Source organism: Lutra lutra, chromosome 12 (assembly GCF_902655055.1).
Source record: "Lutra lutra chromosome 12, mLutLut1.2, whole genome shotgun sequence".
In the NCBI taxonomy this organism is placed as follows: Eukaryota; Metazoa; Chordata; class Mammalia; order Carnivora; family Mustelidae; genus Lutra; species Lutra lutra.
Window position 1 is genome coordinate 51,207,929 of NC_062289.1, and position 20,565 is coordinate 51,228,493.

Sequence of the window (20,565 nt, forward strand, 5' to 3'; positions counted from 1 at the left end):
GAGAAAGAACAAAGATCCTTAAGTTATCTTATATTCAAATAGGAACAAAGAATCTCTTTATAAAGATTTTTTTTTTAAAGTGATGTACCTACTTGCATATATTCCCTCAATCTTCACTTTTTTTTTTAAATATTTTATTTGTTTATTTGATAGAGAGCTAGAGAGAGAGCACAAGTAAGCAGAGCGGCAGGGAGAGGGGGAGAAAGAGAAGCAGGCTCTCTGCTGAGCAGGGAGCCCAATGCGGGGCTCGATCCCAGGACCCTAGAATCATGACCTGAGCCGAAGGCAGCCGCTTAACCAACTGAGCCACCCGGGCGCCCCTCAATCTTCACTTTTAAATCTCTACCGTTTTTGAAAGAAAACACACTACAGCACAATTTGTAGAAGTCCTAACTCTGGCTACAAAAGGAGTTATTATGCCATGTATCTAAGGAAACCAAATGCATCATCCAACCCAGTGGGCAGAGACCCATGCTTCACCACTCTCATCTTTTAATATCAACCAGCTAAATGGTTTCAGCATGAAGACTAGGTTTCTGTCAGTATTTCTCCCTCAAAATATTCCCAACACTTACGTGTTGTTAATTATTTGAAACCGTTCACCTTTCTTGAATGAAAGGTCTTCTGTAGTTCTAGCTTCATAATCATATAAGGCCACAAATATAGTAACACCACCTATTGGAGGAAAAAAAAACACAAGGTAAATTATATATATTAACAGAAGGGGGAAAAAATGTCAGCAAAAGAGCTTAAGCATAATTTTCTTTCTAGTCTCCAAAATCTACTTCTGAATGGAGACTTGGGCAGCTGGAGTTTAAGCTAATATGAAGCTCTCTGAAGACCTTCCATGAAACTGCTGCATGCTACAAATTCTAAAATTCTATATACCCTCAGAAACAAATTGAAGTTTGATTCATAGTAGCAGTATCTCTGACTTGGAATCACAGTTCAAGTTCAATTCTTTCGCAGAAAAAGTATTAACAAGTACTACAAACTGGCACTAATCATCTCAATTACTTATAAACAATGGGTGAACATTTCCATCCTTAAAACTGATCTGTAGTTAGATTTAGCTAGATTAGTTATTATAAAAAAAATACTCAAAAATGGCTTATTTTTCTTAAAAATTAAATGATATGGTTGATATGAATCATAAGTTCCAAAAATAATTATCATACATAGAATTATACACAGATGCTTAACAGGACACCAAACAACTAAAGTATTACCTGCAAACAAAGGAATAGAATGGATTATTTACTATTCTTCCCTGAGTTTCAGTCATGTATTAACTGCCTATTTAACACTGCTACTTGAATGTCTAAGCAAATGGCACTACTATCTACTCAGGTACTCAAGCCAAGTCCCTTTACTAGCACTGTTATTCTACCTCTAAAATACCTCTTTATCTACTTTCTTTTCCATTTCCACGGTTGCCACCCTAATCCAAATCCTTGTTACCCCTGACTGAGTCTGCTGAGAAGTAGTCTCCTAACCCACTTCTGTACCTGCTTCCCTATATCCATTCTCCACACAGCTAGTTGCCAGAGTAAGGTTTTTAAAAAAAGGAAATTCAATTATGCAAATCCTTTATTAAAAACTCTTCAATTGGGGCACCTGGGTGGGTCAGTTGTTAAGCGTCTGCCTTTGACTCAGGTCATGGTCCCAGGATCCTGGGATGGAGTCTCACATCAGGCTTTCTGCTCTGCAAGAAACCCACTTCCCCCTCCCCCACTCCCCCTACTTGTGTTCCCTCTCTTGCTGTGTCTCTCTGTCAAATAAATAAATGTAATCTTTTTTTTTTTTTTAAGATTTTATTTATTTATTTGACAGAGAGAGATCACAAGTAGGCAGAGAGGCAGGCAGAGAGAGAGGAAGGGAAGCAGGCTCCCCGCTGAGCAGAGAGCCTGACGTGGGACTCGATCCCAGGACCCTGAGATCATGACCTGAGCCGAAGGCAGCGGCTTAACCCACTGAGCCACCCAGGTGCCCCAAATAAATGTAATCTTTAAAATGAAAAAACAACAACAAAAAAAAACCTTCTTCAATTGCTTCTTCTTATCTTTGAATAAAACCCAAACTACTTCTTTTTTTTTTTTTAAAGATTTTTATTTATTTATGTGACAGATAGAGATTACAAGTAGGCAGAGAGGCAGGCAGAGAGAGAGACTGGAGGACGCAGGCTCCCCGCTGAGCAGAGAGCCCGATGTGGGGCTCGATCCCAGAACCCTGAGATCATGACCTGAGCCAAAGGCAGAGGCTTTAACCCACTGAGCCACCCAGGCGTCCCAAAACCCAAACTTCTTACCGGAGTATATGAGGTCCTGAGTAATCCTGACTCTGTTTTAATTAATTAATTAATTAATTAGTTTGTTTGTTTGTTTGTTTGTTTATTTATTTGACAGAGATCACAAGTAGGCAGAGAGGCAGGCAGAGAGAGAGAGAGGAGGAGGAGGTAGCAGGCTCCCTGCTGAGCAGAGAGCCTGATATGGGGCTCGATCCCAGGACCCTGGGATCATGACCTGAGCTGTAGGCAGAGGCCTTAACCCACTGAGCCACCCAGGCACCCCTAATCCTGACTCTTTAATCTCATATTATACATTTCTACCCTCTGGTGTCCTCACTAGTCCTCAAAACCGCCAGGTTCATCTGTACCTCCTAAACTCTGCATTTGTTGTTCTCTCTCCCCAGAAAGCTTTCTTCCCAGGTCTGCCCAGATTTAGGTCCGTCTTATCAATCAAACTTCAGCTTTAAATGATTTCTCTTCAAGACAGCTTTCCTTGGGGCGCCTGGGTGGCTCAGTGGGTTAAAGCCTCTGCTTTCGGCTCAGGTCATGATCCCAGGGTCCTGGGATCAAGCCCCATGTCGGGCTTTCTGCTCAGCGGGGAGCCTGCTTCTCCCCCCCCCCCCCCCCCCCCCCCCCCCCCGTCTCTCTGCCTGCCTCTCTGCCTACTTGTGATCTCTCTCTGTCAAATAAATAAATAAAATCTTAAAAAAAAAAAAAAAAAAGACAGCTTTCCTTGATCTTCTAAAGGGTTTTCACCAATCACTCTGGTCAGTTCCTTCAGAGCAGTTAAGAACCATTAATCATCCTGTTTATTTATTCACTAATTATTGTCCAACTTTTGTTATAACGTAAATTCCATTAAGACAAAAACCTTGTTTCTCTTGCTTACAATTCTCTATAAGCAGCACACAGAGACTTCGTATGTGTTAACAGACGTATACCATGAAGGGACTTTTCACATAAATAAACTGTTTAGGTAAGTAAGTATGTCCTTAAGTATCAAAGTTAACTTGGATCATTTTGGATTACTGTCTTTCCCAAACATATAATCCTGAAAATAACCTAAACTTGGCTGATCACTGAGGACAGTATCGTGGCCATCTATTCCTGAGATAGTTAGAGTTAAGGGGTTAGAATTAAGACTGTAATCGGCCTTTTGATGTCCACAATTCCTCAAATGAACAGTCTCATAGAATTCACTTATGGCATTCCTCTAGCACTATTACTGGTCTGGAGGTAAGCAAACTGAAAGGACAAATTTATAGCCCAAGCCTATAGAATAAATTCCTTTTTTGCCCCCTCTGGTTGATAGTAAGGACATGTGTTGCTCAGTTTGATGCTTGCAGCTGTTTTGCCAAGCCTAAGATTAAAGCTGATACTCTAAAGGCTACCAAAAAGAGATCAAGGACTGGAGTTCTTGATGACATCAAGAAACTACTGCTGTATCAAGGAATCCTAGAGCTCACCCTACCTTTTTAAAGCCAGTTATGCTTTGTTACTCAAGGAAAAAGTATCCTGATCTGGAAACCCCACAAAAGAACTCTTTCTAAAGTTTCTAACTACTTTTTTAGAGCATTTATGGCTCCATGAAAAGTTGTCAGCTGTTACTTCTTGTTCTCTGAAAGGCGATCATAATGTGATAAATGGAGTTCTGGCACAGGACATTAAACCTGGGCTCCCCTGCTTCTTATCTGTGACTCTGAAAAAAAAGCTTAACTCTGAGCTTCAGGACTTTCATTTTTTAAATCAGTGTCTGATAGAAAAACTGTATTATCATCACAACATTGCCATTTAATTAATATTAAGTAACTACTATAATACTTTAATATTGGATAGTACTTTATAAACCTAAAAACACTGGTAAGTTGTAACATTAACATTCTTGAGGGAGGGGTACATGTTTTTAATTTTTATATCCCCACTGCCTGCCACATAGTAATGAAATAACTAATGGTATAACCAGTAGATAATCACCAGATTATCACCAAATTTTCAGAACAATATGATGTATAATTTAAGACTGTAATTTTTGTTAGAAGCTTTTAATTTTCACATAAACTTTTAAGTCCCCAAGTAAGTTATTTTTCTCACAGCAGGCAAAAACTGTATGCACTGCCTGCCTAAGGTCATGTTCTCAAGCTGACAACAGAACTGTCCATTTAGATCTCACCTGTTAAACCAGCAGGATATGAACTTGGCACCACTGAGAATGAAGAAGATGCTCCTCCAAAAGGTGTCACCCCTGAGGATCCTCCAAATGGTGTCATGGAAAGACTGCTAAAATTAACAGATGCTCCCTTTGTTGAAGATGATGGTGCCACTGCAGTGTGTTCTGCTCCATAATGGCTGACACAGCTACTGACAGGTTCTGGAGTGTTTTCGGTTCTATATTTAATGGTTGGACTTTTGTTCTCTTTACTTTTAATGCAGCCCATTATCAAATCTACAAGGAGATAGGCAAATATTTTGAGAAGTGGTTAATATAAAGTACACTTCAAAAAAACACAACTGAAAACGTCACTTTAAACAAGGAATTTTTCTCCTGCAAAAAAGGAACATTAATAAAATAAAGCAAACAAAAAACTAGACAGCTAAAAATGAAGTTTCTTCTCCTCATTTATCTTTATTACAATTCTGCTGAAGTATCATTCCAATCATGTCATTCTCCAGCTCAAACACCTTCAATGGTCCAATGACAACATGCCACAGTGTGCTGGGAAAGCGACTGGGTCTGACACCAGAGAGGCCTTCGTTTGAATCCTGGCTTCTTACTCAGTAGTGGAGTGATTTCGGATATGTTACTCAACCTCTCTGCACCCCAGCTACTTGAAAAAGAGGGATAATAATAACACCTACTTCTACTTCATAAGGTTTTCTATGAGGATTAACTTAAACTTATCACAAGTTCTAGGGGCGCCTGGGTGGCTCAGTGGGTTAAAGCTTCTGCCTTCAGCTCGGGTCATGATCCCAGGGTTCTGGGATCGAGCCCCATATGGGGCTCTCTGCTCCGTGGGGAGCCTGCTTCCTCCTCTCTCTCTGCCTGCCTCTCTGCCTACTTGTGATTTCTGTTAAATAAATAAATAAAAATCTTTAAAAAAAAAAAAACAAAACTTATCACAAGTTCTAGATAATATGTGGTACGTAGTAAGTACCAGCAAGTATCAGCTGTATTCTATACTAGCCCTCTGAATAGAAATATAATCTGAGTCACATATGTAATTCTCAGTGTTCTAGCAGCTACATTAAAAAAATAAAAATAGATTAAATCGATTTTAATAATATATTTTATTTAACCTAGTACATCTAAAATACAATTATTTTAACATGTCATCAATATAAAAAATTTAATGAGTTTTCTTGTACTAAGCTCAGAAATCTGTTGCATATTTTAAACTTGCAGTACATCTCAATTTGGATCAGGTACATTTCAAATACTCAATATCCATATGTGGCTAGCAGCTACCATATAAAAGAGCGGGTAGCTCTGTAACTTTTCCTTATCTACAGTCACACTCCCACTGCTTATCAAATTTGATCCCAATCTATCTTTCCAACTGTATCTCCTATTATTTCCTCACACTTATCTACATACACACACTTTCCTGTTTCCCTAATATATATGACCTGTGCTTTCCCAAGTTTGTGAGGATTTTACACCTAAAACTTTGTACCTGTTAAAGTTCTATCCAATCACTGAAGATCATTACAAATGCTACTTTTCCATTCAAGCTTTTCCCCATAATTGGCAAAATATCGCTTTCCTTAAAACCTCCAATGTACTTTCGGGGAGATTTTTATGGGACTCTGTCACCTTATTCTGTTTGGTATCTTGTTTTTTGCTTACTGGCCTAATTCCTACCCTATCCCCAAATTACTGGCACTATAGTTCTTTTTTTTTTTTTAAGATTTTGTTTATTAGACAGAGATCACAAGTAGGCAGAGAGGCGGGGGGTGGGTGGGTAGGGAATCAGGCTCCCTGATGAGCAGAGAGCCCGATGTGGGGCTCGATTCCAGGACCCTGGGATCATGACCTGAGCCGAAGGCAGAGGCTTTTAACCCACTGAGCCACCCAGGTGCCCCTGGCACTATAGTTCTTAAAAATCAGGAGTTACTCATCTCTTACACACTGTCCAACTTACCAGTGTGACTCATATAATACCATTATTACAAAATACTCATATAATACCATTATTACAAAATCTGCATTATATTCACTTCCTGTGAGAGCACAAATTTTCATTAATTCACTTACTTTTAAAGATCATTCTCATTTTACAGCTTTTCTTTTTTTATGTGGCATTCAAAAGGAAGTAGAGGAGTGGTAAGACAACTGCTTCATAAATTCTCAAAGACTGACCATTTACAACCTTGACTGTAACATTTAAAATGTAGCTATACTGCAGTGATCAGACAAGAACTAAAGGGCATCCAAATTGGTAAGGAAGAAGTGAAACTGTCACTATTTGCAGATGACATGATACAATATATAGAAAGCTCTAAAGACTCCATCAAAAAACTATTAGAACTAATAAATGAATTCAATAAAGCTGCAGGATACAAATTTAATATACAGAAATCTATTGCATTTCTACACACTAATAATGAAGTAGCATAAAGAAATTAAGAAAACAATCCCATTTACAATTATACTAAGAAACAAAAATAACTAGGAATAAATTGGCCCAAAGAGGTAAAAGACCTGTACGCTGTAAACTATAAAACACTGATGAAAGGAACTGAAGGCAATGCGAACAAATGGAAAGGCATACCATGCTCATGGATTAGAAGAATTAATATTGATAAAATGTCTGTAATACCCTAAGCAATCTACAGATTCAATGCAATCCCTATCAAAATACCAATAGCATTTTCCTGATATTTGTTGGATGGAACCACGAAAGACCTGAATAGCCAAAGCAATCTTGAGAAAGAACAACAAAGCTGAGGTATCATAATTCCAGATTTCAAGATTGGTTACCAAAGAGTTATTACAGTATTCAAAATAATATGTACCGGCACAAAAACAGACACACAGGTCAATGGAGTAGAATAGAGAGCCCAAAAATAAACCCATGCTTATAAGGTCTATTGATCGATGACAAAAGAGGAAAGAATATACAATGGGGAAAGAAGAGTCTTTTTAATAAATGGTTTGGGGAAAACTGGACAGCTCCATGTGAAAGAATAAAACCGGTCCACTTATCAATACATAAAAATAAACTCAAAATGAAAAAAATCCCTCAAAATGGATTAAAAACCTAAATGCGAGACTGAAATCATAAAACTCTTAAAAGAAAAACAAGGTAAGTGGCAATCTCTTTGACATTAGCTTTAGCAACATATTTTTAGATAGGTCTCCTGCAAGGGAAACAAAAGCAAACATAAACTACTGGGACTACACCAAAATAAAAAGCTTTTTGCACAGCAAAGGAAACCATCAACAAAACAAAAAGGCAACCCAGTGAATGAAAGAGGATATTTGCAAGTTATATATCTGGTAAGGGGTTATTATCCAAAATATATAAAGAACTTATATAACTCAACACCAAAGTAACAATAATGGTGGTTGACAAATGGGCAGAATAGAATAGACATTTTCTCAAAGAAGATATACACATGAAAAGACAAAAGACACATTAAAAGATGTTCAACATCGCTAGTCATCAGGGAAAGCCACATCAAAACCACAATGAGATATAACCTCCCAGTAGTCAGAATGATTAGTATCAGAAAGAAATAAAAAATGTTGGTGAAGATGTAGACAAAAGAAACCTTTATGCACTGTTGGTGGTAATGAAAACTGGTGCAGACACTGTAGAAAACAGTACGGAGGTCCCTCTAAAACTTAAAAATACAACTACAATGTGATCTACTTTTTTCACCACGGGGTATGTATCCAAAGAAAACAAACACTAATTCAGAAAGCTTTATGCACCCCTATGTTTACTGCAACATTTTTTATAATAGCCAAGATATGGAAGCAACCTAAGTGTCCATTAATAGATAAATGGGGGTACTTGGTTGGCTCAGTGGGTTAAGCTTCTGTCTTTGGCTCAGGTCATGATCTCAGGGTCCTGGGATCGAGCCCTGCATCGGGCTCTCTGCTCAGTGGGGAGCCTGCCTCCCTCTCTCTACCTGCCTCTCTGCCTACTTGTGATCTCTGTCAAATGAATAAGTAAAATCTTAAAAAAAAAAAAAATAGATAAATGGATAGGGGTGCCTGGGTGGCTCAGTTGGTTGAGCATCTGACTCTTGATCTCAAGACCCATTGCTGGGCTTCATGCTGTGGTGAAGCCTACTAAAAAAAAATTCTTTAAATAGATAAATGGATAAAGATGTGACAAAATATACAATGGAATATTACTCAGACACAAAAAAAGAATGAGATTTTGACATCTGCAACAACATGGATGTACCTAGAAGGTATTACGCTAAGTGAAATAAATTACCAATTCAATATCTATAACATACATGGCTATTCACATTCTCAATTTTTGTGACACTTTGTAACTTAGTTTTTGAGATTCGTCTAATTATCCAAATTGTTAAGTTTATATTAGCATAAAGTTATTCATAACATTTATTAATGTACTTTAGTACTACAGCCCTTAGGGATTTCTATTAAAAGTTCTCAATGGTCAACAAGGACTTTACCCTCTAGCTATAAAAAACTCAAATCGTTCCCCACCGGCTACGACCTTAAAAGTGCTATTAGCTCATATCAACCTGATCAACTCTTTGCCTGGCTGTAGAGTTTCATTCTACACACGCATTCCAGAATACAGAGAAAAATAAAAAGTCAGAGAGACTCCTATTGAAGCTTTTAGAATTATTTTCCTACATAGTGTCCTTCTTTTGGAATTTTGCCCTGCAACTTTCAGTTGCCTCAGCTTCCATGAATTCTGGTCTCTGTCTCAACTTTTTGAGACCACTGTCCTTTGCCCAAGATTCCTCTCCCTGCTCTGTTATTCAGACTGTGCCTCTAGGCAGGAAGTTGGGGTGATTAGGTGACCATATGGCTCACTTGTTTGTTTCCTTTATTTCAGGAATCACAGTCCTGCACTGCTGTTATCCAATATCTGAAAACAGTTGTTTCATAGATTTTGTTCAGATTTTCAGTTTTTAGGGTTTTTTGGGGGGAGAGAGCTGGCAAATCCATCATGGCCACTTAAAATGTTCTTAAAAATTAATTCCTAGAAAAAACATTTCATTCCCTGGTTCTAATATCATTAAAGTGCAGAAAGTATTAATTTCCAAATAAATTTGTACTTCAGTTTATGTAACAGATTTATTCTTTAATAATGATCACTTTAGGGGCACCTGGGTGGCTCAGTGGGTTAAGCCGCTGCCTTCGGCTCAGGTCATGATCTCAGGGTCCTGGGATCGAGTCCCGCATCGGGCTCTCTGCTCGGCAGGGAGCCTGCTTCCCTCTCTCTCTCTCTCTCTGCCTGCCTCTCTGTCTACTTGTGATCTCTGTCAAATAAATAAATAAATAAAAATCTTAAAAAAAAAATAATGATCACTTTAAACAAATGAACATTTTAAATATTTTATTGTAATTGGGTAAAATACTCTGTTGGAATTTCCTTTTAATTTTTAGAAAGAAAAATAATTTTTAAAGTATCATTTTCCTTATGTGCCCACATGGTAAATCTAAAATTTATACTCAGCTTAAGGCTCAGCAGGCTGTTTTGAACTCAAGAAGGGGTTTTTTCTAAAGATAAAAATGGTAAGGGGAGAAGTTAAAAATCTCATAAAGTCAGAAACTATAGAACAATCTGATCATACAGATTAATCCCAAAAGGCTGGTGTTGCACTCTGAATGCACATCTTGACAGCAGGTTATCATTACTTTATTGCTAGGAGTTTATTACTTCCCTATCATATGTGGATTCAGCATTGCTATTTCAGTATTCCTAATGCTTTAACCAATTATTTGCTCTGCTGGGATAGCTATTCCCTACCTTGTATCTTCTACTTATAATTTTGATTCAATTGTGGTCTATTCCACTTTCCCACAATTTCCCACAGCCACTGCTTGAGGTGCCTATTTCTGAGTGTGCACTGATATGAAGGAGAGTAAAAGCAAAAGCCCTAACTTGAGGACCAGTTATGGTTTGGCCACCAGGTGCCCACCTCATGGTTCTCCTTAAGAGACTGTGAGTCTAGAAGGTACCATCCTGTCTGTTCAGCTTAGCATAAGTTCTTGCTTTTAGCTATACAGATGCCCATTTTAGTAAAATATACTTAAAGTGAAAACCTTTCAAATTGAAATAAATTTCTGTGTTAGAATCATGTTAATACAGTTGACTCTTGAAAAACACAGGTTTGGTTGTGCAAGTCTACTTATACACAGATTTTTTTTTTACAGTTCTGTAAATACTTTCTCTTCCTTATGATTTTCCTAACATTTTTTTTTTTACTGTAAGAACACAGTGTTTAATACACGTAACATACAAAATATGTGTTAATTGATTGTTTGTTATCTTAAAGCTCCTGTCAACTGTAGACTATTAGTCATTAAGTTTTGGGGGAGTTAAATTTATACATGAATTTTTTACTGTGTTGGGGCTCAGCACCCCCACACCCTAAGTTGTTCAAGAGGCAAATGTATATGCAAAGTTTTACCCTGATTCCTCATCACGCCTCAACTACTTTCTCATCTTCCCTGGATAATTGGGCAAGAAAAAGTGTGAAACTAAAAATATTGAGTTTTTCTGATGAGGGAAATTCTCAGGCGCAAAGAAGTAAAATGGTCCCTTTACTGTTTCTCATATGGCTGTCCTGTCATCCCCCAAAAGAATGTAAATTATTGTACTTGAAAACCAGGGCCATTACATTTGTCTTTTGTCTCAAATTCCTGTAGGAAATAAAGGATTAAAGTAGTGACAACAACAAGAAATGCTACCAGATTTTTCACTCAGGCATTCTCTTTCTTCAAACCACTAGACTTCGATAATCCTATTTCAACTTTCCCACTTCTCTTCTTTCCATATACCCCCCAAATTATTTTAGCAAAATTTATTCCAACTCATTAGTAATGTATTCCACTACATTACATACATTACATACATAATAATGTATTCCACTACATTAAAACTACCCATTAAGGTCCCCAATTAACTCCACATTGCTAATCCGATAGTCAATTTTCAGTCCTCATCTTACTTGAGCTGTCAGCCACACCAGACACAGGGATCATCTCTTTTCCTAAAAATGCTTTTTCTACCTGGTTTTCTAGGACACACACCCCTAGTCCTCCTCCTACTATGTAGCCCCAGTTACTTCTCTAACCTCATCTCCTACTAACTTGGTCCAGGGCTGCCACAGAGACTTCTTCCTATCCTTCAGAAGATGGGCCATCTCAGATCACTACACTTTCTTCTTCCTGCCTAGAAAGCTCTTCTACCAGATACTTACACAGCTTATCCCTCAGCTTCTTTAAGTCTTTGTGCTACTGTCACCTTCTCCGTGACACCATCTCTGACCAACCTATATGAAGCAGCAATACAACACACTCCCCAGAACACTGCCTATTCTCCTTTAACCTGGTTTATTTTTCTTGATGTCATTCATCACCATATAAAACACGAAGGTTAAGCACACAGACTGTTTTATTTGTTTACTGGATGTACAGCACAGTAGTTAAGAGCACAGACTTTAGAGACAGAATATCTGGGTTCAAAGTCTGAGTCTGCCACTTAGCTGTGTAAGCTTTGGCAAGTTACTCAACCTTACTGTGCCTCAGTTTCCTCAGCTACAAAATGGAGATAATAAAAGTAAGCCTCCAAGAGTTGTTGAGGGTTAAATGAGTTATTTGTAATTTACCTAAAACAGTACCTGGCATATGTTAATGTCTGCTATCATGGTGATGATTTTGATGATAATGATGGCTCCCCTCTCCAGAATATAAAAGAAAACTGAAAAAAAAAAATTAAAGCATAACACATGCACAGAAAAGTAAACATAACAAATGTACACCTCAATGAATTAGCAGAAACTAAATACCAATGTAACTCAACACTAAGAACAAGAAACGTACTGCCAACAACCAGTCTACTGGAAATACACCTTACAGTAGACTGCTGGGTCAGAGTACACACAGCTGAACACTGCTGAACAGAGTATACACTGCTGTTTTCCAGGGTGGCTGTACCAGTTTATACCTCCAACAGCAGAGTATGAGAGTGACCACCGCTTCACATCTTCACTAGTGCTTGGCATTTTCAATCTATCTGGTGGATGTGACAATTACTAATGAAGCAAGTGCCTTTATAAATGTTTATTGGCCATTCTCCTTTGTCAGATGCCTGTTCAAGACATTTGTTCACTTTTCTATAGGGTTATCTTTTTCTTATGATATATAGGCATTCTCTATATTTTCTAAATATCAGAGGAGTAAAATTTTTATCCCCTTCACTCCTCTATCCCCCTAGTACAAAGCTAAGAACATATGAATGAATGCTTATATTGTCTTCAGATCACCTCCATTTCTACAACTCTGCTTCATAATCTGCAATTTATGGTGATTCTCAACCTCTAATTCTACTGAAAGAGGTTCTAACATGTTGACTAATAATCTTTACAAAGTAAAGATTTATAAAGACTTTATAAAGATCTATTAAAGTATTTCAGGTTAACCTCCCCAATTTACTTTCCTAACCTGCTTTCCCCATCAATATTAAACTTCCAAAACATAGGCTTAAGGGCTGGGGAAGATAAAAAATAAAATAAAATAAAAATAAATTAAAAGTTAACTACAGAAATCAGATACTGTGTTTTAGGCAGAAATAGCAGGAAAAGCCCACAGACAAGAGAGAATAAAGTGGATTTTGAAACCATAAGTAGTTCAGTGCTGAAATACAATGAAGAAGAATGAGAGAAAGAGGAGGCCAGAATAAACAGCAACAGGAACAGAGCCTATGTCACAAGGATTTTTTTTTAAGATTTTATTTATTTATTTGACAGAGAGAGAAATCACAAGTAGGCGGAGAGACAGGCGGGGGGAGGGGGGGAAGCAGGCTCCCTGCTGAGCAGAGAGCCCAATGTGGGACTCAATCCCAGGACTTAGAGATCATGACCTGAGCCAAAGGCAGAGGCTTAACCCACTGAGCCACCCAGACGCCCTACAAGGATCTTTTTTTAAAAGACTTTATTTACTAAGAGAGCTCTAGTGCGCACATAGGTGGGGGGAGGGGCAGAGGGAGAAAGATGAAGAGAGAACCTCAAGCAGAGTTGTGCTGACATGAAGCCTGACACAGGGCTTGCTCTCACAACCTCAAGATCATAACCTGAGCTGAAATCAAGAGTCAGGCGCTTAAATGATGGAGCCACGCAGGCACCCCATCACAAAGATATTATATCTCCTTCTAATTAACACAAACTACTTTAGATATAAGGATATTCATTTCATTTTTGTTGAAAGAAATTACTTGGTTCTGAATAATTCTATCCAAAAACTCAACGAATTGTTTTCCCTAAAAGGACCAAGCATAGAAAGAGTTCTACAAATACTTGAAGGTTTTCCAACCATTTCCTAACTTATCAATTCCATAAGTCAGATAAAAATGTATTTCATCTTTATAATATATACAGATGGTCATGTATCAGAATTACCCTATTGAACTTACTGTGTAACAGTGTGACTAACAGAGCTGGAACATATTTGATACATCTCTTAATGCATCTGGCTCAGTCATTAGCAGGTAGCACAATGCAGCATGAGTTAAGGTATTTCATTTTAATATTTTAAGCTTTGACAATGCCTTGTTTCCAAAGTACTTTATCATTTAATCTGATCCCATAATAATCCTAATATGTTACCAGCAAAAGAGTAAGGATAATCTCTACATCATATAAGGAACCTGAAGCCTGGGGAGGCTGACTTGCTCACAGAGATGAGGCTGAGTCTTCTGAGTTCTAGGTTACCTTCTTTCCAATACCCACACAGAGCCTCTAGGGAAGCCTTGTGTATACCATTTTCTGTTCTTTGATAAATTATTAAATATTAGCCCTTTAGAAAATGTTACAAACATGATAACACTATTGGCATTCAGCTTCACTGCCCCACCTACAATACAAGCTAAATGAAAACAGTACCCCACCCCTCCGCACCATGACCATGTTGCTTTATTAGTAATAGTGATTAATATTTCTCAGACAATTTAACATACTTTTGAATTGTTAAAAAAATTAAATGTACATTGTATCTATACACTAATTTTAGGAAGCTAAGCAATTATTACATCATATGCTATATACAGTGATGGGGTGGGGGGAGGGGGATAATTAGTTTGGTATTTTGCCCAGATGGCTCCAGTTTACAACTAAGTTTTAAATCTGTAAGAAATCCCAAAGAAATAAATTAGATAATAAATAATTATAGAATTAATCGTAAGATATGAAATGATCAGTTCTACGCAGGTCACAGTGCTCTACAGACCATAAACATGAGGGATGATTTTTCTTTAACTTTCACTTTTAAATCTCCTCCCTTTAGCATAAAGCACAAAGGGCAGGCAGGACTAGGAAAGAATAGAAAACATGGATGGAAAGGAGGAAACAGCAGACTACTAAAGGGCGTGCACTTTGTCTTGTAAAAGCAAACAAAGAACTTAATTTTCCAAGTCAAAGGAGAACAGAAAATGTGAGCAATGGAAAACTGAGCTTACAGTGCTCACTGATAGCAATTTTCTATCTTTTGTTTTGTTTTGTTTCATTTTAGATACACTAACAACTGACTTTAAAGAAAAAGTAAGTCTGCTCATTCTAAATTCTTAGTGGTTCCCTACAGTTATTTTAATGAAATCTGGCATAGATCAGCCATAACAAGGATCTGATGTAGAAAATATGTAAAGAATTGTGAAGAAGGGGCGCCTGGGTGGCTCAGTCAGTTAAGCATTTGCCTTTGGTTCAGGTCATGATCTCAGGGTCCTGGCATCAAAACCCAAGTTGGGCTCCCTGCTAAGCAGGGAGCCTGCTTCTCCCTCTTACTCTGCCCACCACTCACCCTGCTTGTGAGTCTCTATCAAATATATAAATAAAATCTTAAAAAAAAAAAAAAGAATTGTAAAGAATACTTAAAATGTATTACGAGCTATAGTAATAAAAATCACTTACAACTTAATGTAAAGTCCCAAGATTTTTTAAAAATTACTATATTCAACATGGAACAGATCTGAATTATGAAGATCCCAGGTAAAAGTTAATTACCTTTGGCCACTTTAGGCAATTATTAAAAAATGTTTGTTGGTAGAAAGGCACATGTAAATATTTATGAGCCATCATTCCCTCTATAAATTCAGTCAACTTCTGGGGGGGAGAAAAAAAAGCTGATTTTATACCTATCATAAAAAGATTTTTTTAAAAGATTTTATTTATTTGAGAGAGAGAGGGAGAACACAGAGAAGCAGACTCCCTGCTGTGCAGAGACTCACCCTCCCCATCCCCCATGTGGAGCTTGATCCCAGGACTCAGATCATGACCTGAGTTGAGGCAGACGCTAACCCACTGAGCCACCCAGGCACCCCCTCTCCTAAAAATTTTTATTCTTTCAGATTTTCACTTTATCTACTACTGTCCTTTACCAAAATTTTATACCTTCAAATTATAGTAAATAATTTGATATTACTTAAGACTAAAGAGCAGGAGAAATTAGATACATATTTTTAGAAAGTTTATAAAATTGACCTGAAAGTCTTTTAATTTTCCCCCAAATTCCCACATTTAATTTCTTTCCACCACGCTTCTGCTGTAACAATACCCTGAGTTTCAATGTATGTTTTGGCCGATACATTTAAAACTTAGAAGCTTAATTGGTATATAAATTGAATATACAACTGTACATATGAAATTAATACAGACAATTTGGGGAGAGGAAGCTTTCAGCATTAGAAATTAACAAGCAGGGAATAATCAGATGTGCTTCAAAAACCAAAAGAAGTCACATGAATCACATGAAGGGAAGCATAGCTGGAGATGAGCTGGGAAGTAAGGCAAGAAGTAATCAATTCAATCTGTTATAGTTCTCAAAAGCTAGGAAACTTCCTGATCTTTGATACCTTTTGGTACAGGTCTTGTATTCTGTTCAACTACTAATCTTTTCTCAGGAATTAGCAGAAGCTATATGTATGCCTCTCATACTCAGCTAATATTCCTAGTAATAGGAGTAAGAAAGATGTTTTTTTTTAAAAAGTAAATTTTGATATCCAAGAATTTAATTTGTGCATATTATATATATCTAAAACCACTTTTTCCAGTTACAAAAAACTTTGTTTTGAATTTTAGATGTACAGAAGTTATAAACACATTTTTAATGTATGTGCTGCCAAAGAGAACACACAAAAAAAATTTTTTTTAAAGATTTTATTCATTTGAGAGAGAGAGAAAGCACGAGCAGGGGTGGGGCAAAGGGAGAAGCAGACTCACCACTAGGCAAGGAGTCAGATGAGGGACTTGATCCCAAGGTCCTGAGATCACAACCTGAGCCAAAGTGAGATGCTCAACCGACTGAGCCACCCAGGCACCCCTAAACATGTTCTTTTAAAACACTGTCCTTTTTAGCTTATTTTCCTACATAATATCCTTTCTCAAGCAAGATGATATATTAATACATGTAGTTTGTTAGAATTTGATACAAATTAAATGCTTCAAAATTTTAATTACCAAATGTTAGAAGATTTTTTAATTTTTAACTTTCATTAAGAAAATTCTATCCTGGGGTACCTGGGTGGCTCAGTGGGTTAAAGCCTCTGCCTTCAGCTCAGGTGATGATCCCAGGGTCCTGGGATCGAGCCCTGCATTGAGCTCTCTGCTCCACGGAGAGCCTGGTTTCTCCTCTCTCTCTGCCTGCCTCTCTGCCTACTTGTGATCTGTCTGTCAAATAAATAAATAAAATCTTAAAAAAAAAAAAATTATATCCTGTCCTCAACAAATAAAAAAGTATGGTTTTGTATATTGTTTAATTTTCTTAGCCTGTCTCTCAAAATCAATGCCAATACAATTGCCTATAGATCTACCAGGTAATGGATATATTAAATACCAATTCTGCTTTAAACAGCTCTCTTTTTTCTTCTGCAGTCTATAGAATGGTAATTATACAGTAGAATGGCAAAGACAAGCAATGACTTTCTAGCAATTTGTTGCAAGAGAACATGGTTTTACTTTTTAAATTAGCAGGAAAAGTCTCCCAGATTTTCTAAAATAAACTTATTACATATGTACCTGCAGGCATTCTCTTCCAGAAATGAAGGGTGAAGATGAAAGATTAGTTCTAGTTTTGCCAAAACACCCACTACTTATTGTAGGAGGCTCTTTTAGCTGGGCAGCCATTGGAACACCTTCCAGGAATCTCAAATTTACCATCTCCAAAATGGGACCTGCCATCTTTCCCATCAAAACCCATCCTCCTTCTCTGTCACCCGTGTTTCAGTGAATGGTAAGTACATACTGCCTTAATCAGACTCCTCAGAGTCATTCTTAACTCACACCTCATATATCCAATGAGTCACCAGGACCTGACCATACTACTCTGTAATCTCCAAAATTCTTCCACTTTTCCAACTAATTACTACTTCACTTGGCTACTAATCATTTACTGTCTGTACTATTGCAAAACTTCCTTAACTGACTTCCATACCCCTAGTGTTAAAGTTTCTCTAGTCTTTTATGGTTGCAGTGTGAAGATGCGTTTTCTACAAAGAAAATGTGATAAGGAGTGTGAAACTGAATGGAGTTGGGAGGCCAGAGGGGGAATTCTCTGCCCTAGGGCTTGAGATTGTGGGTCCCAAGAAGAGACATACCTCACATTCCCAATAGGAAGAAGCTTACTTTATTCCTTCAATAGGAGAAGGGAAGAATTTCTCCTTGGCACAGCAACAAACTCAGACAATAAAAATACCACAACTCAGCCTATGAGAAACCATCACCCCTGACTTCTCAATTTCCTATAAAAGACTTTTGCTCAACTTCCAACTTTCTCCTTTTCTCTACAAAGTAAGGTTCTTCTCCTTTGATCTTGACTTGTCCCTGGTGTCCCAAATTGGAATGCTCTGCTAAATACGAATACAACCATTTTCCTGTTCAAAATAACTGACAGTTTTAAACGTTAACAGGTGCCTTCAATGGCCCTAACCTCCTCTTGCTCCCAAAATAAAGAACAAATAACTTAATATGAAATAGAAGGCCCTGAATAATTTGATTTACTTACTTCTCCAGGCTCATCTCTTTCCATTCATCTCCTACATTCTATGCTCCCTACATACTGAATTTCTTTTAGATCTTCAAACGCACCATGTTCTTTTCACAAATGTTTGGCAAAACCTACCTTCCCTTATGCTTGACTTATGACTACCCAACCTTCAGGCCTTAAACATTCGAGGAATCTTCCCTGACCTCTCAAGTGCTCTTAAAGCACATTTTATTCCCTCCCCCACCTATTCACTACCCTGAGTGGTCACTGCCTGCTTGTCTCTATCCTCCTCTGAACTGTAAACTCTGGGACAGCAAATTTTTTATCTCTTTTGTAGGTTGGCCTACTGTCTAGCCCACAGCTGATATCCAGTATTTTTAGAGTGAATGAGTTAAGAACTAACTTTGGAGTTAGACCTACATTTCAATCCTGGTTCTTTCACTTTTGAGCTACTGTGATCCTCTATCAGATTACTTAAATTGCTCCTAAACCCTAAGTTCTTTTTCTTTTTCTTAATGATTGATAATACCTGTCTTGCAAGGTTGTGACAATTAACTGACATATAGAGAACAGCTAACACATACTCGAACAAAGGCAAGTGTTTGCACTGGTTAAGACTCTTCTGGCTACAAGGACAGAATCTGACTAAAGGTAGCTAAAGCAAAAAGGGGAACTTTTATAAAGCCTATAGGACTTTCTTGTGGAATTCAAAGTCATAGGGAAAAACTAGAACCAGGAACTTAAATTATAATATAAAGTACATTTGTTTTCTTTTTTCTGGTCCTTCTGTGTGCCCCACTTCCAACCTTTTCTTCCTCATCTCCTCCTCTCCTATTTATTGATCTCTCTCCCTTTCCCTTCACATGTGTTTGTTTCCCTCTCTACATCTTTCACTTCTGGTACCGTGGTTCATCTGTGTCATTCTTCCTCCTATGGCAAAATGGCTTTTTCAACTTTACAGGGTAGAACATGGCTGCCAATAGTTCCAGAGTTATAGATCTGCATTTTAGAGCTAGACGAGGGATTCTAAGTATGAACTCCACATTCCTAAAGGACTCTAGCCCAGACCCCTCAAGCCAATGGGATCACCACTGAAACATGGCAGATGGAGAAAGTCTTAGAAAACGAGGGAGTCTAGGCAATTAAAACACTCTAGGCTTACTACTCCATCCATTAAGTAAATGCTATTAATGTTTCACAAGAATTATTTTACTTCAGTGAATTAGCTATGATAAGAATATATTAATAGTCAGCCAAGTTTTAAGTTATACTTCTCTGATTTAAGTTCTATATGAACGGGAAATGTGATATTAACATGAAACATGTAAAAAGGATTATTCTCTTTATTTCTAACTCCCTGAACTTCTGATCTAAACAGCTAATGATACAAGACAGATTAAAGGGACACCAGGTGGCTCAGTCTGTTAAGCATTTAACTGTTTCTGCTCAGGTCATGATCTCAGGGTCATGAGACTGAGCCCCACACTGGGCTCCATGCTCACCAGGGGTCTGCTTGAAGATTCTCTCCCTGTACCCCTTCCCCCACTTGCTCTAGTGCTCTCTCTGAAATAAATCTTTAAAAAAAAATAAAGACAGACTATAAAGGTATGTATACTATATATACACATACATACATATGTATACATACATACATATGTATATACATACTATATGTATATATGTATATACATACAAATGTATACTATACATACATATAGTATATATACTATATGTATACTATGTGTATGTGTGTGTATATATACATACATATGTGTGTATATATATATATGGAAAAACTTACGGATATTCTAATAAAGTTTCAAATTATATAGAATACTTCTAGCTAGAGATCCAATGAGAGTTGGGAACAGATCTCAAAAACACCCTTTAAGGGGCGCCTGGGTGGCTCAGTGAGTTAAAGCCTCTGCCTTCAGCTCAGGTCATGATCCCAGGGTCCTGGGATCGAGCCCTGAATCAGGCTCTCTGCTCCATGGAGAGCCTGGTTCCTCCTCTCTCTCTGCCTGCCTCTCTGCCTACTTGTGATCTCTGTCTGTCAAATAAATAAATTAAAATCTTTAAAAAACAAAAA

The 20,565-nt window shown here is 37.6% G+C and overlaps 1 protein-coding gene across 4 annotated transcripts in view; it reads right to left on the reverse strand.

Moving 5' to 3' along the window:
• Positions 1-20,565, reverse strand: part of YES1 (YES proto-oncogene 1, Src family tyrosine kinase) — a 65,711-nt gene that overhangs the window by 20,116 nt on the left and 25,030 nt on the right. For 3 of the 4 annotated variants that reach the window (XM_047697280.1, XM_047697279.1, XM_047697281.1), the window contains 2 exons: positions 4,458-4,730; positions 576-675 (listed from right to left, as the gene is read on the reverse strand). In XM_047697280.1, coding sequence (XP_047553236.1) covers positions 576-675; positions 4,458-4,722 — 365 coding nt within the window. In that variant the 5' untranslated portion in view covers positions 4,723-4,730. Of the gene's footprint in view, positions 1-575; positions 676-4,457; positions 4,731-12,127; positions 12,152-20,565 lie in introns of those variants that run through there. The other variant, XM_047697278.1, reaches the window with a different exon arrangement.